The 26,570-nt window shown below is 45.2% G+C and overlaps 1 protein-coding gene across 4 annotated transcripts in view; it reads right to left on the bottom strand.

The window, feature by feature from the left end:
- ZNF697 (zinc finger protein 697) overlaps positions 1 to 24,579 on the bottom strand; it is a 32,404-nt gene extending 7,825 nt beyond the window's left edge. The window contains exon 1 of one of the 4 annotated variants that reach the window (XM_041755906.1): positions 24,374 to 24,579. In XM_041755906.1, the coding sequence (XP_041611840.1) occupies positions 24,374 to 24,442 (69 nt within the window). In that variant the 5' untranslated portion in view covers positions 24,443 to 24,579. Of the gene's footprint in view, positions 1 to 3,727; positions 3,747 to 4,117; positions 5,243 to 22,319; positions 22,375 to 24,373 lie in introns of those variants that run through there. The other 3 variants (XM_041755908.1, XM_041755907.1, XM_041755909.1) reach the window with 3 other exon arrangements.
- Between the last annotated feature and the right edge of the window lie 1,991 nt (positions 24,580 to 26,570).

Here is a 26,570-nt window from a genome sequence, read left to right as displayed (position 1 = left end):
TTATAAGAAAATGCCTGTGTCTGTGGCTGTTTGGTCAACAGAGTCCTGGAACTCAGTTTCCTTAGAATATACATAGATTAAAATGACAGGTTTCAAAGACTCGGGATGAGAAAAATCTCATTAAAGCTATAAACTTTTTAAGAGGAGTATTACCTAAGAGACTATTGACCCTAAATCACTTCTACCCATAACTCTCAGCCTTCTGGTACTCAGAAGCCACAGAAAGTACATCCCTTGAGTCTGCATCTATAACACACCCCAGAAGGCCAGGTGTGGAGAGGCAAGAGTAGGATTTTCAAACATGTGACCTACTGGTTTGCTAATGGATGAAAGCAGAGAAGAGGTGGAAGCCTATGGGGGACCTAATCTAAGGCCAGCATGTAGAATTCTACATCAATAAAATAATCAAATAAGTGTGTCACCAGAAATTCATAGAACTAAAATGGCCAGGTGTGGTCCTGGAATGGCACAGAAATGACTATAGCTCTCCACACAGAAGGGTGGGCATTAGGGGTCCACCCTGGAAAGCAGAGAAGCTTAGGGTTTCACCTCTAATCCCTTTTAAAAAGGACACAGCACTTTCTTAGTACCTGAGGCATAGCAACATAGAATGAGAGTACTTTCTGACTTGTGATTTCTCAGGGGCCAAGAGATAATTAATACCAGAGATATTAAACCAAGAAACATAGCTTTTATAGATTTAAGGGGAGAAAGGAAAAGAGGCCGAGGCCAAGTTCCCCAGTTGGGGCTGGAGTATGAAAGTTCACAGCTCAGAAGGTTCTGAGCTCCCAAAGGGAACATGCGCAGATCCTCATTCACCTGAGAGGAGGGAGGATTAGGTAGCTCTAAAAAGAGTGGGAAGCTCCTGTCACCCAGAGGGACACTACTCGTGGGCACAGCATCTACTCAGATTTATTTAAAAGTGCACCATGTTAGAGCAAACCTGGAAATCTACATGCCCCACAATATAGATTCAGTTCCATTCACACTGTCACAGCATGAGGTTCCAGGCAGCTATCAGGGAACAGAGAAGGCTATTTAGAAGTAAGGAAAGGCAGTCATAATATATTGTTAGATAAAAACTAGCTGGTTTTTTTTATCTCATTTTATTTATTACTATATGCATACTTTGTAGATATATACATGCGCACACACATATATATTTACACATGTATATACCAGTTCAGAGAGAAAAATCAGATTATTGAAGTGTTAAATATCTCTTGGTCACTTCTAATGGTTTTGCATCATTTAATCTAAACAACTCAATGATGAAGGGTATTATTTTCCACTTCAGAGTTGTAACTAGCTCAAGGTCCTACAAATCATTAGTAACACAGTGGGGATTCAAACCCCTACACTACAGCTCCACTGTCCACATTCTTAGCCCAAAGCTAGTATGCTGCTTGGAATCACTTTTCCTTTTGGTGAACATCTATATTTTCTATAATAAAGATATATTTTTATCAGCGAAAAAAAAAGCCAACTTTGTTTTTAATGTGATAGGATACATTGAAGAAAAAACTACAATTATTTTAGAAACAACAAAAAGACAAGGGCAGATGTTGTGCTTATCTCAATCTATGGAAGACTTAATTTTCAAAAATGTTATCTAAACAGTGTGGTATAACTGAAGTGTCAGTCAGTAGATCTGTAAGCACATTTTGTTCCAACTTCTTGCCCATTCATTCTCAGAATAAAAACTAGCAACATGTTTTTTTGGGTAAGGCCAGGGCTGGATAATGACTGGGTGGCAGGGCACTGTGATAGATTTGCGGCTACACTGACCTAGGTTCAAATCCTCTGCTCTGTCAGCTACTTTACTGTGTGCAAGGTACTAAACCTGGCTCATCTTCAGATTCTGCATCAATAGAAACAAGTATGATACTGCCTATAAGATTTGTTCCTTATATCCTATAAGATTTGTAAAAGTAGCAGGCATACAGTAGAGACACAATAAGCAGTAGTTATAATATTATGAAACTTAAGCCAACTTCTTGACTTAAAAAACTATGTACATGCACACATACCCTCCTAAATTGAAGGTCACACTGTATTCACCAAGAATGGCTTGTGGCAAGAACGAGCAGAGCTTCCTGTGGCCTGGCTACTAAAGGTTCTACAACCAACAGCCCTGCCCTGTGGACACAAGAACCAGGGAAGGGACCTAGGGGAAGAAGATGCAGTTCCATATTGGTTCAGAGATGTTGATAATACATCCTGTATTCAAAAAGCATAAGCAAGCTGAATGAGGTGTATGTACAAGAAACCCTGGCTGTACTGTAAGGGACAGCCCCCTGCACATCGCCACAGAAGAAAGAGAAGAGAAGTATAAGGCAGGAAGTAAACCAAACAGGTAATGGTGGGAGCAGTCAGGTGGACCAGATTAATTCTGGGTCTAGTTCTAATCACTGAACTAGCAGAGATGGGGAAAAGCCCATGTTTTTGGCCAGCAGAGCTCTGTGCTGTGTAACTTTTGAGTACTTGCCTCATTTGGGGTTCTGTTCAATGAGAAGGTTAGGTCTGAATGTACCTGAGTCCTCTTCTAGCTTGTCATATGACATGCAGGAGAGAGTTAATCCAAGGAGGCATCACTGTCAGTGTCATTAGACATTTTCAGCTGCAGCTTGTTTACTCAACTTGCACAGCAAGTTGCTGACATCCCAAATGCCCGCCATCACCACCACAACTTTCTCTTGGGTGCAGGTGATTTCAGGGTGGGATCTGTCAACTTTGCCAAGGCCATTCTAGAATCTGCAATATTTTTCATGTCCTTTTATCCTACCCCATGCTCACCTAATTCATAAAGAGTAATGTTCATTACCCTATGAAGTCACTAGGAAAATGCTCAAGTGCCTTCTAGATAAATTTGACCCCAGTTGAAAGATTAATCAGATCAATTTAAAGACAATGCCACAGAGTGGAAGTAAATGGGACAAAGTATGTTGGAAGGAGATATGGGGGTGAGAGAGAGAGGAAATGAGATGAGGGAAGAGAAAGTGAAGCCCGAGTTAGAATTTATTGGCACATTTTCCCAGTGGCCCCCTCTAGGGCTCTTTGCAAAACCTAGCCCTTTCCAAAAGCCAGAGCTCCACCACTTTATGAGGTCAACAGCACTTCCTCGGAGCAGGCTGGGGCAGATAAGCGTGCCTCACCTCTCCCTCACCTTCCTGAAAGATAAAGCACTGGCCATCTTTCTCCAGGGCATCTGGCACAGGACCCCACACAGTCATGCTACCTCTGGCCAGGGTGGGTGGAGTAGCAAGAGGTGCTCCCAGGCCCCTGCTGTGAGATGGTCTCCCACGGGGTGATGCAGCTCATTTGAGCTCCCGGTAATATAGCTCCGCTCCGAGGTATAGTAAGGAGCCTGGCCAGCATGTCCTAACCCCCTTGCCTTGGCATTACTGCCCGGGAAGGGGATGCTGGCCAGGACACGCTGAGCCTGGGGAGCCCAGGAAGCAGAGCGAGGCCCACCCAGGGCCTTGGGCAGGCAGAGGGCCCTGGCCCCATGCAGACTCCACCCCCCCAGCTCCTGGCCAGCACGCTGAACTGGTGGGGGAGTCATGTGCCATGGCCACTGCCAGGTGGCTGAGAGCCAGGCCGGCGAGGCTGTCATGTAAGGGGAAGGAAGTGGCCAGGCAGAGGGCCAGGAGTGGCTCCCACTCCACCTCCTCCAGGCTGCAGTGCCTTTCCTGTCTCCCTGTCCTCTCAAGGGTGCCTTCCTTACCTCAGCATGGGCAGGCCAGCCTCCCCGCCTCCCCCGAAGCTAGTCTGAGGCCTCCAGCCTTCACTTCCCACGCCCCCTGCACACCACTTGCTCCCTGGGGAGGGTTTCCATAGCACAGGCTGGGCAGAGACACCCGACTGGGGAGAATGCTGGAAAAACAATTTAAGGCTGCAGTTCAAAAGGCTGAACTCATGACCATAACTGGGGGCTAATCAGGGATTCCAGGGGGTTAATCATTTGTCAGTCCTCAGCACCAACTGTGTAAACAGTCAGCTAGCGCTAGCCTCTCTGGGGATATGGCCATCAGGGTCCTGCCTCCTCGTGGGTGAGCCCGTGGTCATAAAGAACCCCAAGGGCAAAGAAATCCACCTCACCATATTTGTCTCTTACCATATTCGGATGCCTCCAGTGATCAAGGAGAATGTGTCTGCATCCAAAGGGGGCAGCTGACTTCCCCAGTCACACACCCAGACTGTCTGACCCAAAATGCCAACTTCCCAAGTGGCAGGCTGCCATAGGAGGTGAACATTAATTTCCCACAAAAAGCCAAAAGATTAAAAAAAAAAAAAAACCAAAAGATTGCTGCAGCTAAGTACTGAGTACTCACCAGATAGGAGAAGCTAAAATAATATGGTTTCCTCCTTGTGGTTACTGCTTTTTTACCTGGAGGGGAAAGCCCAAGTTGAAGGAATAGAAAGGCTCAACCGAGGCAACAGAAAAATCCATTTACAATCCCATTTGCCAGAGCTAGCCTGAGATGCCTTCCAATCTCTTTGGTCAAGAATAGCACAAATGTCCTTGGGGTCAGGCATTTCCTGTCTGTTGGTTAGGCTGGGGCCCCTCAGTTTGGCCAGAGGGCCTCAGCTTGTCACAGCTGTCAAGCCTTCACCACCACCCTACTCCTGCTGCAAAAAAATAAGAATTACTGCAATTCAGAGACAGATTCTAAGTGCCCTCAAAGCAAGATCACCTGAACTTAGAGGCAAAGCACAAAAGCTACAGGTTCTCACACAGGCATGTACTCATCCATGTTCTACACTGAACTGATTAGAATGTCACCTAATGCACAGAGTATCATCCCCTCCATTCATGATTTTTTTTTCTTCACTGTGCTTGGCATTGTACTACCACCACTACCTATTATACATCCTCGACTTTTTTTCTTATCTAGCACTTGGGCAGTCCTCTTTGGTAGCTGGCTCACATGTTCAACATTTGTTATTTCACGGACTCATCAAGTTGGAAATCCCTTAGCTCAAATTGCTTCTACAGACAGGGAAGTGAGGCTTAGAAAGGGAAAATGAGCAGGTCAGAAACCAAAAGACAGCTTGCTAGAAGGGTTATGGCCAGAATCTCAGTTTACTGATGGCCTCTCCAATGATCCTTCCATCTCTTTAAAAGAACACACCACTGGGGGCAGCCCCGGTGGCGCAGCGGTTTACTGCCGCCTGCAGCCCAGAGCATGATCCTCGAGTCCCGGGATCGAGTCCCACATCAGGCTCTCTGCATGGAGCCTGCTTCTCCCTCTGCCTGTGTCTCTGCCTCTCTCTCTCTCTCTCTCTGCATCTCTATGAATAAATAAATAAAATCTTAAAAAAAAAAAAAAAGAACACACCACTTTAAAAACAGCCAGCCAGATAAATCCAGGGCATATACTTACTTGCCTTTCTTTCCTCCCATGCCATTTGTCAGCATTCTCCAGAGAAACAAAACCAACGGGATGTGCATATAGGAAGATTGGCCCATGTGATTATGGAGACTGACAAGTCCAAAATCTACGGGGTGGGCCAGCAGGTTGGAGATGCAGAAAAGTGGATACTACAGTTCCAATCCAAAGGGCTGTCAGCTGGAGAATTCCTCCTAACTTAGGGAAATCAGTCTTGTTCTATTTAGGCCTTCAACTGATTGGATGTGGCCCACCCATATTATGGAGAGCAATCTGCTTTACTCAAAGTCTACCAATTTCAATATTAATCTCATCCCAAAACTCTGCCACAGAAACACCCAGAAAGTTAGGTCAAGTATTTGTGTACCTCTTGGCACAGCCAAACTGATGCATAAAATTAAGCATTACACACAACAAAAAAGTCTACAATAATCCCATCATAAGTCAAAATTTACTCATTAAAAACATCTTCTTATATATGGGTAGTTGAATGCGGTACGTATGTACTGAAAAGCACAGCAGGGAAGACTCAAAATTAATCTTAGCCGAAGAGCTTCAAAGGCACATATATATGTGGAGGCAGACACTCCCATTGCAGAGAGAGATGCAATTTAACAATCTCTTGAGGACAAGAGAGAAAGCAAACTCAGAATGCACAGCAGGTATATGTGGGATATGGAAATTGTTAACAAACAGCTTCATTCTGGAGAGTTAATGCTGGAAATCCTTGGTAAGGTTGCCAGATGAGGCCAGGTGTCCTCAGGAAGTGTTTTCCCCCAAATGATTCTGTGATCATATTTCCACTGGAATGAACAGTCCTCAAGAGAATGCTCACCACAGCAAACAGGGAGTGAGGAGTGTTGGGACCAAAGGGTTTGATTCATACATTCAGTCACCCCAATTTTCCACTACAGATTCAACAGGCAAAACTTCTCTTCCAATTCTCTGCCCAAAATAACCGTTTGGCATTGTTGCTGAAGAATGGCTGGTGTTCCAGCCCAGTTCATTTCAGCAGCAGCTAAGTGACACCTCTGCATATAATCTGCCAAGGTGTCTTCCAACAAAGAGAAAGCAGGGATAAAAATGTAGAGACGTCTCCTGATGCTTTCGTTTCCCTGCCTAATTAAATTGTAAACTCTAGAGCTAGACTGTATTCAGCACAAAGTGAAACATTTATATACACTGAAAACCACCTTTCTAAAAATGACATGCTTGTGTTACTCTTATTTCCTTAAAAATAACATTACCAGCAAAACCCAGATCATAGGAACTATAGGAGGACTACAGGAGACACATAAATAACAATGATAAAAATAGCAAGAATGATAAATCAAAAGGAAGGAAACTGTATGTCAAAAAAAACTTGAGATGGATCCACCAACATCAATTTCAGACCTTATCTGAAACCCAATTCAACTAAAGTACAAAAACAAATTATATGACAACCGGAAAATCGTGAATGCTTGTTCATTTTTTTAAGGCATTGGGGAATAGATTTCCAACGAGTTCTTATGTCTTTAAGGTATATACATAATGAAATATTTCCAGGTGAAATGATACATCTGGAATTTCCTTCATTTGAAATGAAATGTCTGGAATTCCAGGACAAAGGGGAGTAAGCAGGGAGGTAGATGAAAAAAGATGGCCATTTGCTGATCACTGCTGAAGCTGAGTGGAGAATGTGGTTTTACTATACAACTCTACCTACTTTCCTATTTGCTAAAAAAGTTACTAATAAAAGGTCTTAAAATAGAAAACGTACATTTTTGTTTCTGAAACTGAAGGTTGATTATATTCATTTAAATCCTGAACAGACTGTAATAAAAGGTCAGTGACTTCCACAAAAGAATTAGCTTGCTTTTACAAAGTATGCCAAATCAGGACTCATTAAAATGCTCAATAGCAAGTAGAGCCCATGAGAATTGGGGGCAGAGGCAGTGGGGTAAAGAGACTGAAGGACCTGAACTTTGATGCTTTTGAGACTTTTTTTTTCTTTCTATGAGATAGAAGAATAGCTGTGATATGCAAAATAGAAACAGAAAACGGTTTCCACTTTCATCTACTTTTGTATTTCTGGAGAACTCCAAAAAGGATTTTGTCACACAGCCGTGCTTATTTATTTCCACCATTAGTTCAGCAACTTTACACCCCAGACTAAGAGGAAGTAAACCTGGTGAGACGTCATGGTCCTGATGAGTCTGTGAGAAGAATGCTTTATCCCCAGGAAAGTCAAACTGACGAAATGATGTGAGTATCCAACAGACTGAGTACATCAATAATTGGTCATCCCCAGAATGATCTTGTAAGGGCATGATAAATGTCAGGGTGTGTGTCAGTGAAAAGGAAGCTAATACACTAGTGATTTATGAAAATGTGATCTCTAAGAGATGAACTCTGGCAGAGACAGAACTACTTTACCAGCCCTGAGAACTTTTAAATTTAGACAGTGTCCTTCTCAGAGAGAAATGCCATCCAAATTTATTCACACCACATTGCAAAGGGCACAGGGAGAAGGTATTGTGTTCCCACTTTAGGTTGGAAAAAAGCTCACAGATATCGATTTTAGCAAAGGGTGTACAGAACTTGTCACAGGTCACGGCTTTCAGTCAGGAACTGGCACACTTGTCTCCAGAAGACTGTAGGGTCCCAGGCTCATTCACTATTTGCATACCATGGTTCCCAAGCCGTTCATGAGGCTCAAGCCCTTTGGGTTCTTTCTGTCCCCTTTACCTCCAGCTTCTAGCATTTCCTGGAAAGATCAGCAGTCCTACACAAGCTTAGAAATAGAATAATGGTATTTTTCTTTTGTGTGGGTTCTTAGCCTGAGGACCTTCAGAGTCCATGAACTCTCTGAAATCTTATGTAAATGTGTCTGCAGAAACTTTTTTCTGATGAGGAGACACACAGCTATCCCTTGGACTCTAAAAGGATTCGTGGCCCACAAACAAAACAAAAACCCTGCAGTAAACCACTCCTACAGAGGACGCACAATACGTGCCTATCAGAGTATTTCAGAAATCCGCAGTGGTTTTGGGGAAGAGGGATAAGAAGAGCCCACTGCAGCACGAAATCTTTTGGTGGGTTGGTGGGGAAGACAAGATACTGACAGTAGATCCAAAGTCAGGTGGTAGGCGGAGATAAAAAACATTGGTTAATTTCAAATAAGGGCTAGAGCAGAATGAGGGATGCAGCAAGAGGGCAACCTGCCTGATTGGTTTGCTGGTCTGGTCCAGTACCCTATTTTACAGATGCATCAGGTAACAGAAACTCAGAAAGGTGACGTGAATTACCTATGAAAGTACTAGTTAGGGGCAGACACTAGCTTAAAACACGGACATTGCAACTTTTGTTCCAACTCCCTTTCTGTTCATCCCCACGCAGCCTGTTGGCGCTTGGCTGAAACACACTGATGACTTGCAGCCCCCTATCATATTAGCTCACCTGCTTTTCACTTCCTAATCACTTGTGTTACACGGCAGGTGCACTAAGAGGGCCTTAAGTAGCTCTTCAAGCCTCTAACACACAGCCTCTCTGGGATGTAGCTAATTTATACAAGTTTAACCATGGGTTTATGGCTCCCATCAGCTGCTTACTTGGGCAGTGAGTCAGAGCACATTAATCAAGCCATTACCTACCAAGGACACAAAATGCTTTGTTAGCTAATCCTCCTTTTCTCCAAGGAAAAAGAACTAAAATCAGGCCAAAGTCGCCAACTCATTCCAAACAAATCTTCAAAGTGTTCACAAAGTCATCCTGCCTGCAATTGAAAACCTGGAAATACACAGGTGAAAGGGGCGTTCGGGGAGTATCCTAGAACTCTGCAATATAAGGAGCCCTGATTCACCACCCCTAATGGCAAGTAAAAAAAATGTACCACCCATACTCACCCAACCGGACCTATTACTACAAATACAGTTTCTCAGATTCACCCTCTTTTTTATTACATCTTTTTGCTCCTGCTGTAACAGCTCTGCATTCTCTGTGTGGGAGGTGATGCAGAAGCAGGCCAGGTGGTGGGAGCAGGCCAACCACAAGCTAAATTTTGCTGAAGAGACACTATCCACAGATTATGAGACAATCTCATGATTTTTTTTTTGTTGAAGATGTCTTTAAAGGATCTCCTGTTTTACCCATAAGGAAAATGAGGACAGGGGGAAGTAAATGGCTTGTTTCAATCCACAAAGGTAGTGAGTTGTTGGCAGAATTGTGACTACCACCCAGGTTATGTGATTCCTTTGAAGTTCAATCTCCCCTGCACTGAACCCTCCTAGCCAGCTCTGTCATATTTATGGGTTTAGTGCTCTGGAGTTACTGATACAGCACTTCAAGGATGCTACCTTCTTCCTATTTTTTCTTGTTCTTTTTTTCTATTTTAATTATTTTTCCTCTAAAAAACAACACAGGAAATGTTCTTCAAACTTATCTTCATGGGATGCTTAGAAATAGTCTCTGATTTAACTACTTTTCTTAGAGAAAACAGATATCTTGTTGGCTGGAAAAAAGCGGTCATTTGAATTAGCTTTGACTTAATGGAGTGTTATGGTAAACAGTTAACATTTCCAAGTCCTTGATAAAGCATTTGAAAGAAAAGTCATGGGGGGGGGGGGGGTTAGAGAGAAAAGAAAGCCCAGGAAACATCAACCTAAAGAATTATTGGTTATGCCATTTTAAAAGAATTTTAAAAGACATTTTTCTAGCAAACTATGAAACTCTAAGGTGAGATGCTTTTTCCTCACATTATCATTTTTTAAATGCCCCAAACTAATGATCAAACTAGATTACATTCCCTTCTGCAGTGCCATGTTTTGGCCAACAAGTCTCACAGGCTCATAGGAAAAGGAGGGATGGGTGCCAGTGAGCCCTGCTAAACCGCTTCATCATCACCACACACATCAGTTTCCCAGTTAACTGCGGGCTGCCCAAGTGTGGGCCATCTCAGCAGATAGTATTTTCTGCAGCTGACTTGCTTTCAAAATAATCTCTCTCTACTTCTTCCTTCTTCTCCAAAAAATAATGTTCCTCTCCTTTGTTTCTTGGACTTGCCTATGGTTTTGCCATAGCTTTCATGTCTCAAATTACAGTTCTCTCCTTTTCCCAAATAAACCCATTTTGCTGGTAATATAATGGACTTTTATTTTTAAGGTTAACACCATCAACGCTGTAAAGTGCTTGGCATATACAATAGGAATTCGGTAAATGACCGCAGAAATCCTGTTGAGACACTTTCCTTGGCAATACTCTCCTTCCCTAGCATTGATGTTATTACCTGCCCCAGTCCTCCTTGTGATCACTTTCCACTTTGTCTCCTCCTCTTAGCCCCTAAACAAGTCAAACTTCAAGGTTCTTGTTTGCATTTTCTTCTCTCGATCATCTAGCCCCTTTTCCCTAATTTGAAATAAACACCTCTATCCAGAGGCTGCAGTAATTGAACCTCTTGCCCAAGCCCTGATACCTGCTCCAGGTCCATGTTTTCTAATGATGCACCACGCATTATACCCGAGGAGCTCTAATATCCTTCCTAGTCCTGAAATGCTGCCCTGCACATTGGGGGACATGGGACAGGAGGTGCCAACAGACATGGGTTCAAGTAGAAGTTTGCCACTTACACGTTGTATGCCCCTGAGACATTTATTTATCTCTTTGAGGCATAGTTTGCTCATCTATACAAGAGAAAAACAAGTGACCTTGAAAGGTCTTTCTGAAGACTAAAGGAATTTCCACTTACAATGTATCTGACCCTTGTCACACCAAGAAACAGTTCTTTTCCCGAATCTTCATTACAAATTGGCTCCTCACAGTGCCCGTTTCTTTTCATGCCACTCTGTCCTTACCGCGAGGCTCAAAACCCTAGAGTCTGGCCCTTCGTCATCCCTTTCAATCAAATTGGCTGCCCAGTCCTTCGTCCTTCCTTTTACTTCTTTCCTGTGGCCACTATCACTGCCGTAACATCTTACCAGTTACATGCACCTACACACCACCCCTGGATCAGTCTTAGAACATAGGTGCTGGGGCACCTGGGGGGCTCAATGGGTTAAGCGTCTGTCTTCAACTCAGGTCATGATCCCGGGGTCCTGAGATCCCTGCTTCATGGGGAGCATATTTCTCCCCCTCCCTCTGTTCCTCTACCAGCTTCTGCTCTCCCCCTCTCTTAAACAGATAAATAAAATATTGGAAAAAAAAAAACAAAACTAAACTAAACTAAACATAGTTGCCACTGCATTTATTTCTCCTGCTCCTAAACCTCTAATTGACTCTGCCACTCTTCAGAGCAGCACAAACTCCCAGTCCTCAACAATATAGCTCAAGACTCTCTTACTGCTCCCTGACCTCTAATGGGCTAATGCTAGGCAAAAGGATTGCTTTATGCTCCCCAGAAGGCACCTGTGTTTTTCCTCTTTTAGCCATGCTCTGCCTCCTCAGAGAGAAACAGCGTGAGGCAGTCTCTCCTTTCCTGAGTGAAGCAATATCTGTAGTGGTTAACCACCTGTATGAATCCAGCCTTTAGCTCTATTACCTTAAGCAAGTTGCTCAATCTCTTTGAGCCCTGGCTTTTTCATCTATAAAATAGATAACAACTATACATACCCTATATGCTTGTTAGTGCTCAAGGAGAATTACTGTTTCACTTCGTATGACTTTTTTTTATTTAAATTCAATTTGCCAACATATAACACCCAGTGCTCAACCCATCAAGTGCCCTCCTTAGTGCCCGTCACCCAGTCGCCCCATCCCCCCACCCTTTTCCCCTTCTGCAATCCTTTGTTTTTTTCCCAGAGTTAGGAGTCTCTCATAGTCTGTCTCCTTCACTGATTTATCCCCAGTTTCCTTCCCTTTCCCTTATAATCCCTTTCACTATTTCTTATATTCCACATATGAGTGAAACCATATGAAAATTGTCTTTCTCTGATTGATTTATTTCACTCAGCATAATACCCTCTAGTTCCATCCATGTTGAAGCAAATTCAACCTTTCTGATGGAGGAGTAATATTCCATTGTATATATACCATATCTTTTTTTTTTTTTTAAGATTTTACTTATTTATTTGACAGGGAGAGAAAGAGAGAGAACACAAGCAGGAGGAGCAGCCAGAGGAAGAAGCAGGCTCCCTGCTGAGCAGGAGCCCGACATGGGGTTCAATCCCAGGACCCTGGGATCATGACCTGAGCCAAAGACAGATGCCCAACCTATTGAGCCACCCAGGTGCCCTACCACATCTTCTTTATCCATTCATCTGTCAAAGGACATCTTGATTCCTTCCACAGTTTGGCTATTGTGGACATTACTGCTATGAACTTTGGGGTGTAGGTAACTTGTCAGTCATATGACTCTTTAAAGTAGTTTTCCTTATCTTATTCTGTCTGACATTAGTTTTTAAAATATAATCAGAGTTAGAATAATTTGTATCTTGTTTGTTCTCTCTCCCTCCCAACCACCTCTTAACTGCCAGCTGCTGTTGGGAACATCTTGATTTACTCATTTTGGTTACTCCCCACATAATGGAGCCCTCAAATATTTCTCGAAATGGATAAAATTAGGTGTACTTATTTCTCTCCCTCAGTCTCAAAAGGAAGAACTAACAAGACCAGGAAATGTAGTGATCTGGCCAAGATCACATTAGGTAAGGCAGAGCCATGGAAACAACCTAGCTCCCCTAATGGGATCCAATAACCTATCAGCACCAAGAGCCAAGCATGCTTAATTATCCTGCTAAATAAGTAGACATGATAGAAAGTGGTGATTAGTTAGATTCAGAAGTTAGAAAATTCTCAAAAAAGAATCCTGCATCCCTTGGCCAAATGCCAGCACCCCTTGTTTGCATCCAATCATCCTGTTGGGAGTCCTCCCCTCCACTCCAAGATTTTAACACGCAGTTCAGCTCTGCGAAGAACAGAGGTGGCACAGAGCTGTGTTTGTGTTTATGGTGGGAAATGCCACTAGACTCTGCCAGTCTGACAGGACAGCTGCTTTTCTCTCACCACTGGAGGAAAGACAGGACTGGAACAAACAGAAATTAAATGATGGAAAAAAGACTGATAACTTCAGAAGTTGCTTGGTTGGGGAGGAGGTTGGGGGAGGGCATATCTGAAGCACAATCAAATACAGAAGAAATTGATATTTAACACTGAACCTGTCTATGCAGACCAAAGCTTATTCTCTGGCAGTTTTCAGCAGTTTGGTACTTGTTTTGGTTTTCTTACTACTATAGGAAAGGCACACATGTCTTGATTTCTCTTCTCTCTTACATACAATCATCAGCCTAGAAACCTTTCTCCTAAGCGTCCAGAATTTTAAGCTATGAGACAAACATAGGCTCTGGAAGGAGTTTGTAAAAAGGGTCCATGCTCTACAGAGCATAGGTGACCAGAAATATTTTACCAAACTACCAATTCAATCAATACACACAGTACCCAGTAGGGAGTAGGGAAACAAATAAAAAGAGTTCCTATGGACAGAACATGAGAGACTCCCAACTCTGGGAAATGAACAAGGGGTGGTAGAAAGGGAGGTGAGCGGAGGGTGGGGGTGACTGGATGACGGGCACTCAGGGGGGCACTTGATGGGATGAGCACTGGGTGTTATGCTATATGTTGGCAAATTGAACTCCAATAAAAAAATAAATAAAATAAAAATAAAGGAAAATCTGTGACTGAGAAAAAAAAAAAAAAAGAGTTCCTATAGCAACTGCCCCCAACCTGGTCCAGGATGAGGCTACAGTCTGGTAGAATTCAACTGACATTTACCTTATTTAAAAAAAAAAAAAAAAGTAGGAGCATTTCTCTAGGTTTGTTTCACATGGGAATTCTCATTTCTCGGGTAAGCTGGTTTTACATTAAAATAGATCTGGCACATATACACTCACCAAAAAGAAAACAAAAACAGAGGAAAAGCATATATATATATATATATATATAATATATATATATATATATATATATATGAGAATGAGAAGACAAGCCAGACTGCAAAAGAATATTTGCAAAAGACACATCAGATACAGGACTCTTATCCAAAATATACTAAGAATCCTTACCACCTAACAATAAGAAAATGAACCACTTGATTTTTCAAAAGGGGCAACAGGGGCAGCTGGTGGCTCAGGTCATGATCAGGTCCTAGGACTGAGCCCCATGTCAGCCTCCCTGCTCAGTGGGGAGCCTGCTTCTCCCTCTGCTCCCCCCGCCCCCGTTCATGCTGTCTCTCTCATTTGCTCTCCCTCTCTCAAATAAATAAATAAAATCTTAAAAAATAAATCAAAAGGGGCAACAGAACTAAACAGACATCTCACCAAAGATCTATAGATGGCAAATAAGTCCTATGAAAAGATGTTCAATGTGATATGTCATTAAGGATCTACACATTAAAACAACGACATACCACCATGCATCTATTAGAATGGCAAAAACTTGGAACACTGACAACACCAAATGCTGGTGAGGATGCAGAGGAACAAGAACTCTCCCTTGTTGCTGCTAAGAATGCAAAATGGTATAGCCGCTTTGGAAGACAGATAGGCAGTTTCTTACAAAACTAAGCATTTCATACCATATAATCCAATACTCTCACTCCTTGGTATTTATACAAATGAGCTGAAAACTTATGTCCATGCATAAAAACCTGCACATGGAGGTTTACTGCAGCTTTATTCATAATCAAAACTTGGAAGGAAACAAGATGTCCTTCGGTAGATGAATGGACAAACTGTGGTACTCCATAAAACAGAATATTATTCAGAGCTAATAAGAAATGATCTGTTCAATGCCTGCGTGGCTCAGTCGGCTAAACATCTGCCTTTGGCTCAGGTCACAATCCCAGGGATCAGCCCAGCGAGGAGTCTGCTTGTCCCTCTGACCCTCCCTTCTGCAATCTCTCTCTCAAATAAATAAAATATTTTCTAAAAAATGAGTTAGCAAGTCATGAAAAGCCATGGAGGAATCTTAAATGTATATTCCTTAGTGGAAGATGCCAATTTGAAAAGGCTACATACTGTATGGCTCCAACTCTCTGATATTTGGGAAAAGGCAAACTATGGAGATAGTACAAAGAGTAGTGTTTGCCAGGAGCTAAAGGGGAGAGAAGGATGAGTAAGTAGAGCATAGAGGATGTTTTAGGGCAGTGAAACTATTCTGTATGATACTAGAATGGTGGATACATTTGTCAAAACTCACGGAGGGGTGCTTGGGAGGCTCAGTAGTTGAGCATCTGCCTTTGGCTCAGGTTGTGATCCTGGGGTCCTGGGATCAAGTCCTGCATCGGGCTCCCTGTAGGGAGCCTGCTTCTCTCTCTGCCTATGTCTCTGCCTCTCTTTGTGTGTCTCTCATGAATAAATAAAATCTTTGTAAAAAAAAAAAAAAAAACAACTCATGGAATGTACAGCCTCAAGACTGATTGCTAAAATATACTATGGACTTTGGACAATAATGATGTGTCAGTACAGGTTCATGGATTTTAACAAATGTACCACTCTGGTATGGGAGGTTGATAAAGGGGGAGGCTGTGCATATGTAGGGGCAGGGGCCACACTGCAACTCTCTCTACTTTGTATCCAACCCTGCTGTGAACCTAAAATTGCTCTAAAAAGTAAAGGTTATCGTCAAAAAAATTATATATATTTCCTTTGCTTATATAACATATAAGCATGCACCTTTTGCACACCTCACTGTAGAAAATTGGCAATGTCATTGTATTAGGAAAAAATCAAAATGAAATATTTTAAAATGTAACACACTCACACACTGTTCACTCAATAGCTACTGAACATTTATTTTGTGCTACACATTACTCTGGGTTCTGCTCTGTGGGGCTGACATTCTAATGAAATAATCTTAAAAATGTCCTGCTTTCAGGATCCCAGGGTGGCTCAGTGGCTTACTACCTGCCTTTGTCCCAGGGTGTGATCCTGGAGTCCTGGGATCGAGTCCCACGTCGGGCTCCCTGCATGGAGCCTGCTTCTCCCTCTGCCTATGTCTCTGCCTCTCTCTCTCTGTGTCTCTCATGAATAAATAAATAAATAAAATCTTTTAAAAAAATGCACTGCTTTCAAAACCACCTACTGCTACCAGAAATCACTGTCAACCGGAGAGATTATTAAAAAGAGAAAAAAGACTAGGAAAAAAGAAAAGTGTGATGCTTTGAAATACACAAAGATTCCTAGGTGTGGAGGGAAAAAAGTCAACAAATGGAAATGTGTTCTTCCAATAGTGTGCTACCTAGGTGTTGTCAAGCATCAAAGATGTGCTAACCACATGAATAAGCACAGCACTGAGATAAAAATACCACATTTCTTATTAGTAAAACCCAGGAAGAATGGTTCCAGTTTTCTAATTTATGATAAGAATCCAATAAAGTCCTTGGAAGACAATATATATCTAGAATGCCTCTCTGAATACAAGTAGACCCTCTTCCCCTAACTACATGTATTTTAGCAAATTAAAGCTGCACGTATAGGGCTATAAGATGCATACTTTACCCTTTGCAGGAAGGGACACTTGAAGACTTGCCGGTGGCCTTTCCACATATGCAGATGGAACACTCTTGCTAGCTTATGGATACACAGTGAAGACTTGCTGAACAAATGTAGGAATCCCAAGAACTATCCTATCAGCCTTTCAAATGACTCCTGTGTTCATAATAACCCCACTGCGTGCTGTGTTTATATTCAGGCTTCCAAAATGCTATGTAGCCTTGAGGTTGGCAGAGTCAGCCTCGGGTGATGGATTCAACCTTGTGGTGGGTAAAAAGCCTTTTCCACATCAAGAGCAGAGGCTGCTGATCTTTTTACCATGCCCACTAATACATGATGCCATAAAGTGCAGATCCACACCCCACCCAAATGATGCGACTCTCCCAGGGCTCAAAAAAAAAAAAAAAAAATGAAAAAAAAAAAAAAAAATGAACTCTTCCTCCCCAACCCTAGCCTTACCTCTCACCTCCCCCAACCCTATCTGCAGAAGCAGGGAAGCGGCTGATTTTCTCAGATGTGTAACAAAAAGGCCCTTCCTAGAAGAGTCTGGTAGAAATGGGGATGAATGACATCAAGGGGGGAGGGGCTGAAACAACGGCCCCACCCATGCTCCCCAGTATCATTAAACCACCACAATCACATAGCAGTGATGTTATTAGTCAAGCACATACTGGTCAAACTCAGCAACACAGAGGTCTGCCCTGGCATATTTCCAGAAGGTGCTTTTTTTTTCTTTTCTTTTCAATTTTTAATTTGGGCATGGAGCCTAACCTGGGGCTTAAACTCACAACCCCGAGATCAAGACCTGAGGTGAGATACCTGGGCTGAGATCAAGTGTCAGATGCTTAACCAGCTGAGCTACCCAGGCACCCCAGAAGGTGCTTGTGGTAGTCATGTGAAAAGGATGAAAATTAAGTAAGAAAAGGATTCCTCTGAACTGTCTCCCAAACTGTCAACATGCAAATGATGTTTCATGTCTGCATTTCTACATTTTCAGTCATTACCAATTTATTAAACTCAATACAGTTCCTGAAGGTCCACTGTAAGCCAGGTTGTGTTCTGGACATATGGTTCCTGCCACATGCAGGGGAGATGTAAATATTCATCATTAAGCTATGAGACAAACATTGTGGGGGCTTATTCAGGTGTGCTTTTATCAGGAAGACATTGAGCTCCAGGTATTTCAAACAATGCAAAAAATTAAGAGGAAAGGCTGGAGTGTCGAGAAAGGTGGTTCAGAAATGGTAAGATTTGGCCAGGAGGGAGGAGAAAGAATTCAGATAGGCTGAGGGCAAAGGGAAGAGGATTCCAGGCAAACATTTCTGTGCTCAAAGGTCTTATTAGGGATTCCAAACCAGAGCTTTCCAACTGATGGCCAAGGGAGTTTAAGGGCATAAGAATAATGAATTTATGAAAAAACCAGTGCCTCTCAGAATGAGATCCACTAGGATGAGTTTAAAAACCCACCAGTGTTCCTGGTAGGAAATTTGGAAAGTGAACTATCTCAAAGAAGAGAGACCTGGCAATTTTCTTCCAGGGTAAGCAAAGATCTACCCATTCCAAACAAGACTGGGAGTCAACAGACCCAAATTCCAGCCTATCTCCAGATCAGAATCTGGGACTTGGAGCGAGTTTCTTCCCTCTGAGTCTCCATTTCCTCAATTTTTTGAATGGAGATAATAATGGGTAAGACATCAGATTGAGGCAATGTATGGAAATTACCTGGTTCAACGGTTAATACACATAACTGTTGCTGCCATCACATAAAATGGAAGCACGAAAAACTGTCCAGTTAGGGCTAAACAGAGAACTACAAAATGGCAGCATCTTAGGAGAAAATCTGAGAGTCTGATCTGCCTCGCACTTTTATATACCACGTTTTAATCCTGGTAGACGGCTGTAAATATCAAAGCAACACAACGATGTCAGTGGCTTCACTGCAAATAGCAGGACAGCCTTTGTGGTGCTGCTTTCTAGAAAGCACATCTCTCCTTCACAACTGAGAGGGAACAGTCACCTTCTTCAGTCCAGGAGCCAGCGAAAAGTCACTAATTATCCACCTGGGGTTAGTCTCATTCTATACCCTGTGTGTATGAGTCTGAAAACGAAGGCTGGCAAAGAACCTATTCAACATTCTATTGAATGTCTTTGTACTTGACACTGTGATGGATCCTTTTAGGGCCTCTTAATCCAGGAGCAAAAGGAAAAAGCACCAGACTATCATGTACCAGATGCTTTAGATTCACAACTGCAAGGAATCCTCAGAGGTCTATGATGAAGGCTTCATCCCTTTTTTATAGGAAACCAAAGAGGGATGCCTAGATGGCTCAATGGTTGAGCACCTGCCTTTGGCTCAGGTCATGATCCTGGGATCAAGTCCTGCATTGGGCTCCTGCAGGGAGCCTGCTTCTCCCTCTGTCTATGTCTTTGCCTCTCCCTCTGTGTCTCTCATGGATAAATAAAATCCTTAAAAAAAAAGAAAAGGAAAGATAAATTAAAACATACATTCTTTCAATTCTTTCACTCATTCCTCATGCTTGTCAAGTAAACATCTGTTCTGCACTGCTAGGTATAAAGCACAGGGTAGAGAGAGCTATTGCCCTCCAGGGGTTTACAGTCAGAATGAGAGAAAAATGAACATCCAGCTATCACAAGGCAGCCCAGAGTAGTGAGTTTTCCAAAGGATACAAAGTGCCACTGGAATGAGATGAATTCTGGCTGGGAGGTCTGGAAAGACTTCTAGAAGGTTGCTACTTCAGCTGGGTTAGGATTTGCCACAAATAATCAGAGGTAGTGTTGGGATGCCTAATAAGCATGGAATTCAACCTGGTGGAGGCATGCTGGTAGAAGACCATCTGTGGCATCTGGGAATGGGGAGCTGTATGCTGTAAGAATGGGGAGGTATTTAGGGGTGCCCAGGCTCCAATGGAGGACTGAGGTAGGTGGGCACAGAACCAGGAAGGGTTTTGCATGCCAAACTAAAGAGGTAGCTTTACTGAGCATATTAACACTACACAGTGCTAAGAAACTTGTTGAGGGAAAGAAAAAAAAAAGAAAAGTAGATTATCTTTTTTTTTTTTAAGATTTTATTTATTTATTCAGGGAGATACACAGAGGCAGAGACACAGGCAGAGTGCCTGGGGAGCCTGATGCAGAACTCAATTCCAGGACCCCAGGATCATGACCTGAGTCAAAGGCAGTTGCTCAAGCACTGAGACACCCAGGCGTCCCAAGAAGTAGAGCTTAGATACAAGGAAAAGCCCATATAGCATTGGCATAGCTTCGCCAGACCCCTTAAATGGCACTGCAGTTGGGGGGGGGGGGAGCGGTTCCATTCTACATGAACAGGCAGTATCTTTTTTGTCTTATCATCTTTATAATCAACTTTGCCCTTTCTCCTTCCCTTAACCGGATGCGAGAAATTAGGCAAATATGCAAATCCTGAGGAGATCCAAGGAGCTTTTTGGGGGGAGGGAGAGGAAATGTGGTGCAAGTCCATGGGCTTTAGTCATACAACCTTCAGTGAGGTCACTCCTGCCACCTCACTCCAGTTGCATCAGCTGGTTTGCCTCGGTGTGATTTGTTTTCATTCACCTCGTTAATCCCAGTGGTTTTTGAGGGCCATCAATGTTTTCCTTTGTGTGTGATGTAAAGGGTGGCCTGACTCCCCATTTATGACTTTGGTTCATGCTAGTGCCATCTTATTCTCTTTGGGGCCCAGCTGGACTTCTGACATCAAATTCTCCCCTGACAACAGCCTCCACCTCTAACAGGGGCACACATACCTGCGTACCTGCATGCACACACACACACACACACACACACATACACACAGTGAAAATGTTCCAACTAGAAATCATCTTCCAAACTGACAGAGCTTTTCCCCTTTATTTTGCCATCCTCATTCCCTCAGCCTGAACAACGGGGTCTTCCCCTACTCCATTCTTACCTTACCTTACCTTCAGACACTTCATCTATCCTACAGCAACCAGTGCAAATAGTGTTTCCCCCTACAAATCATTTATATAAGGTGCAGGGCTCTATGCCCCACATCCTTTTTATCATGAACCTCGGATGCTCCTGCCTCACCACCCAAGTGGCATTTTTAAAGGTTCATTTGGTTCGTAAAATATATTCCACATTGATGAATATCCTTATGTTGGCTTCTTAAGAGAAGGAGGTAAGGTAACCATTGGGTACAGCATTTAAAAAAAAAAAAAAAAAAGACGAGAAAGAGGAGAAAGGAGAAACAGAGACCCCTTAAGCAAGTGAGTTCAGATACAGCAGTAAAACTTGGGCGGTGTTCGAAGTTGCCCACTCATCCATCACTGCTCCTAGAAGACGATTAACTTGCTAGCCATTGTCCAACCACCTTCACCACACCCTCGGTCCCCCGGGAAAGAGAACGCCAGAGGGGATGCAGCGCATCCCTGTCACCCCACAGGTAAAGGACGAACAGGTCCGCTATAAAGGCGGGGATACAACGTGACCAAATTGAATCCAGCCTAGCGCTCATGTAGCAAGGGGTGGGTGATTCACTACCGGGGGGGGGGGGGGCGGTGGAGAGGCAGGAAAAGAGAAAATCGTGGAAAGTCCCAGAGGAAGTGGTAGCCCGATTCTGGAAGCCCGGCCATCATGCACCCTGGCCCTTAGGTACACTCAGCGCCCCGTGGCCGCTGCTCCCCTCCACCTTGGTCGCCCTCTCCTGCCCGCACGCGCCTCGCCCCACGCCTCCATTCACAGGGTTATCCTGAGGGGGACGTATCCGCTTTGCCGCACACGTGGGCATCTGGGCTTGCGGGTCCGCCAGAGCTACGCCGCGGCCCTCCCGCGAGACGAGCCGCTGCCCACCTCCCCACCCGCTCGTGCTTATTGTGCCATTTGCCCAGGCTGATGGCAGCCCGAGCCGCTGGTGCTGGGTCGGCCAGAACGCAGCGGAGGCAGCAAAGGGGGACCCCACTTCACAAGGGGGCCCCGCGCCGGCAGTGCGCCCCCGCCGCCCCGCCTCGAGGGCGGCCGGGCGCCGACGGACCGGGCGCGCACACTCGGTCCCCGTCCGCAGCTGCACACAAAGCCCGTCAGTTTCTCCTCGCCTCTTCCAAGCTCCTCCCTGGGCTTCGTTTTTCCGAGGGTCTCGGATGCCCCCTTCGGTGGTCGGCGGGACGGTCCCACCCGCTCCCTCGCAGCTCTGCCTCCGCCCTCGCGCCGCCGCCGCCGCGGCCGCCGCCGCCGCCGCCTCCCCGCCCCTCGCCGCAGACCCCGCGGGGAGCTCGACGCCGGCTCGGGGGCCGCAAGAGCGCCCCGCGCCCCGGGGAGCGGACAGCGGTCCAGCGAGCGCCGCACGACTTGGCCCGCCGCGCCGCCCCCCGCGCTCCGCGCACAGCCCGTCCCCGCAGCGCTCCGGCCGGTCCCGACCAACCCCGGCCCCAGGCGGCTGTGAGCCCGGCCGCAGCCTCGCTCCTACCTGCGCTGCGGCGGGCGCGGCGAGGAGCGAGGGCAGCGCGCGCCCCGGCCGGAGCCCCGCGCCGCGCGCGACTGCCCTGGTGCTGCGGCGGCGGCGGCGGCGGCGGCGGCGGCGGCGGGCGGGCGGGCGGGCGGGCGGAGCCGCTGGCTGCCCCGCTGACTCCTCACTGGGGCTTCCTGTAGGGCTGGACAAAGGACATTTCCTGGGAGGAGCACGGGAATGCTCCCGGCATGCCTCGATTTGTAGTTCCCGGGGACTTCCTGCCACCACGGCAGCGGGCACCCGGGAGGCTGCCCCCGCCCGACCCCGACCGGCACGCGAGCACACGCGCTCGCCGCTTCCCCGCGCGCTCCAGGGCTGGGAGCGGCCGGGGCGCCGGGCCCCGCGCCGCCCCGCGCCCCGCCCCCCGCCCCCCGCCGCCCCGCGCCCCGCCCCGCGCCGCCCCGCGCCCCGCCCCCCGCCGCCCCGCCGCCCCGCCCCCCGCCGCCCCGCCGCCCCGCCCCCGCCGCCCCGCGCCCCGCCCCCCGCGCCCCGCGCCCCGCCCCGCGCCCCGCCCCGCGCCCCGCCCCGCCCCGCCAGGCGGCCCAGCTCCGCCCGGGTCCGCGCGCGCCCTGCCCGGGGGCCCGCAGCCGAGCCGTGGCGCTGTGCGCGGGGCGACTCCGCGGTGGGAGCGACCTTTTTCTTCAGAGAGGAGGAAGTGTGGGGTGGGTTCACTCCTAGTTGACTTGGGTTTTTTGTTTGTCTGGTTTTTTTTTGTTTTGTTTTTGGGTTTTTTTTCTAGATTTTCTTTTTCTTTTTCCTCCTTTCTTTTAAACCGCCGGAATCCCGCTGGGGGCGGATTACAGAACTTGACTGCTCACCAGGAATTCAGGTTCCTTAAGATCTTGGCGCTGCATCCTTAAAACCATAAGAGCTGATTGTTTCCAGATCCTGACCCGGTGACATTGCTCCCTACTATGTTGGCCTTGTCCCAGGCATCTTTTCAAGAAAAGTAATTAAATTAAGAGATTGAAAACAAGTTACATGAATTAACTCCAAGACACGTAAGCAATAAAAAATAAACCACCTTGTGCTGCTGACTTAGGAGCATACTGGAATTTCTGCTTATCTTTCTCTCCATCACCTTTGGGATTCGGTTTCATTGGACCTACAAACAGCCGGTGGCCACTGTATGGCCATCTGTATTGGGGATTTAGGGACAGAGGGCATCGGCTATAAAAGAGAACACTTCCAGCCTATCAGGAGCCTTCAGCATCCTCCACAAATTCCTATCTAATTCTGGAACTGCATATCCAGGACCCTCGTGGGAAAAACCAAGGAAGGGCCACATGGAGACTTAATGCCAGAAAGCTGTGTTCTCTCTTAAGGAAAGTGATCAGAATGTAATGGACAGACCTAGGAAAGGAAGACTTCCAGCATGCTCTAAAATGTATTTGAAAATTAATCAGAGAGAAGGTAATAGTGACTCTATGTATCCACTTGGCCTCTTAAATTTCAAATGCATGTGAATTAGAACAATCACGTGAAAGGTTCAGTGTACATTTAAGAAAAGTGCATCCACTTTCCTGCTGTAGACCTCTCTCTCTCTCTCTCTCTCTCTCTCTCTCTCTCCCTCTTAACACTTAACCACGGGTATAGGATGGGCTGAATCCATTTAAGGTGTAGCAATGGTGAGAAGCATGCAGGTATGATCACCTTCCCAAAGCTCGTGCTGTCTGTCACCCTGTTGACTGTCCACTTAAATTAATTGTGCTATGATCCTTGCATTTGCCAGACTCTACAAATTATTGCTTCCTAAGGGTTTGCAGTCTGGCAACATTCTGTCCCCCTCTACCACCACAAAGGAAAAAAAAAGGGACAATTGATAATCTTTTGACAAACCCAGTGACCTCTTGCAATGCTCAGTGTGAAAAGATGAATCACTTGCGGGTAGCATTTAACATTGCCTGCTATGCCCTCAGCAGAGCTATCTTCTGCCTTCCTGCTAATATAGCACACTCTCATTCTCCTCCTACGTTTCTAAGTTAGCTCAAGGTACCTAAAATTTCACTTACCTCCATGCTGTACCAAATGAAACCTGTTCCTCTCTTTTGTTGCCAGCCGAGGTTAATTAGTGACTTCATATTGAGCTCTATTTAACTCTTATGACATGTTAGTCACCATGCCTGGAGTAGACAAATGTTAACATTCAACTCTAAGACATTTTACTGAGTAAGCTCTGTCTTAGTCCTCAAGAAGTTCATACTCCTGGGAATCCCTGGGTGGCTCAGCAGTTTAGTGCCTGCCTTTGGCCCGGGATCGAGTCCCGTGTGGGGCTCCCGGCATGGAGCCTGCTTCTCCCTCCTCCTGTGTCTCTGCCTCTCTCTCTCTCTCTCTCTCTCTCTCTCTCTCTCTCTCTCTCTCTCATAAATAAATAAATAAATCTTTGAAGAAAAAAAAAAAAAGAAGAAGAAGTTCATACTCCTGGGTTCCATGCTGGGCATGGAGCCGAGTTTTAAAAAGTTCATACTCCAGCGGACATCACACAATTACCACATAATATTTAAGGGCTAACAAAGCCAAACACACAGGTTTGTATTCTCAGAGGGTAGTACTATTTCCATGAACTTTTTTGTTCCAGCAAGATCAGGAGTGCGACAGCAGTGGTGAGAGGAGGGAACAAGAGAGGCTAAGAAATGCAAATAGTACATAGGGACGCTCACTTAGTGTGTGACATTTGGTTGTAAAAGGGTGGTAACTGAAAGGAAATGGGGTATAAGGGGAAGATGGTTTCTGTTTGTGGACTTTTTTTATTTGTTTAGTTTTTAAGATGAGAGCTCCTTGGGGATGTTTAAAAGCTGATGGGAAAGGTCTAGAAGAGAGGCAGAGGGTGAAGACAGAGGAGGGGAAAAGGAGAAGAAATCAGGCATTCAACAAATTCTTGTTGAATTAACTAATTCTTGTTACATATCATTGCTGAAGATTCTGAGATTGAAATGAATATTGAACATTCCCAGCTAAGATTGGCAAAGTCTGAGACCAGACAGAGAGGACATTCCTTTCTCCCACGTCATGCATCCTCCCCAGCCCTTCACATCCTTAGGGGAGGTAGTAGGGAATGAGGGAAGGGAAACAAGGGCTCCCCAACGTTAAAGGATGAAGGTCAAGTTTTCCAATTCTACAACAGGTTCCAAAGGCACCTGGCAACTTCAGAAAAGTCTAAACGTTTCAGCCCGTGGGGTTAATTTTTTAATTAATTGAATATTTGGGGCACCTGGTGGCTCAGTCAGTTAAGTATCTGCCTTCAGCTCAGGTCATGATCCTGGGGTCCTGGGAGGGGTCCTGGGATCAAGTCCTGCATCAGGCTTCCTGCTCAGTGGGGGGGTCCACTTTGCTGTCTCCCTCTGCCCCTCCCCCTGCTTGTGCTTGCTTTCTCCCTCTTCCTCTCTCTCCCTCTGTGTTAAATAAATAAAATCTTTTAAAAGATTAAGTGAATATTTTACTCTTGCCCTTTCCCCCCTTCACTATAAGATAGAATACGCTAAGAATACTCATCCTCACTTTTCAAGTGGAAAATTGAACCTGGAGAGATTTGCCTACATGTTTTAAGCTTTTAAGCATAAGGTGGACATCTGTTGTTTTCTTACCCCCATAGGCATCCAACCTCCTCTTTTTTTGGTTAGCAGCACTTTTGAGGCAACAATCCCCTTTCTGCCTTAGTTCTTATGGTTTTGCGAGGGACTCTGCTTCAGTGGTGGGCACATAATCAACACTTACCAATTACTTTGTTCCATTGCTGTTCGAAGGATAAGTTAGTAGAGGAAGCAGAGCTGAGAAAGGTGGGCATGTGTGTGTGCGGGCGCAGGTGAGATAGAGAGAGATACAGAGTCAGATGGAGAACGCATGCACAAGCAAATCCTTATGATATTGTTTGAACTCCTGAAACCAAGATAACCCTAGATTTCTTGTTTGATGAGCTGAAACATTCCCTTTTGGGCTTAAGCTATTTTGAGTTAAGTTCCATCTCTTGCAGCCAAGAGAGTTCTATACAGCTGGGTTGGGGGTTGTAGTGCTGATCCTTTGATGTGCTCCTAGAAGACGGGTGGGCCAAGTTGAGGAAGGGGGTGGAAGGTGAAAGGATTCCTCTGTACCAGGCTAGAGAATTGGAAATCTTTGTGATTTGGCAGTTAAAACACTGAATGAAAGGTCCCCAGGTGCCAGCATTTCAAGCGTGGAGTTTTAGAAGTCTTAATTGACAAATGTCTATGTTTT

The sequence above is a fragment of the Vulpes lagopus genome, chromosome 5 (genome assembly GCF_018345385.1).
Source record: "Vulpes lagopus strain Blue_001 chromosome 5, ASM1834538v1, whole genome shotgun sequence".
NCBI classification, from domain to species: domain Eukaryota; kingdom Metazoa; phylum Chordata; class Mammalia; order Carnivora; family Canidae; genus Vulpes; species Vulpes lagopus.
The sequence above is the reverse complement of the archived record's forward strand: the minus strand, read 5'-3'. Positions and strand labels throughout refer to the sequence as shown.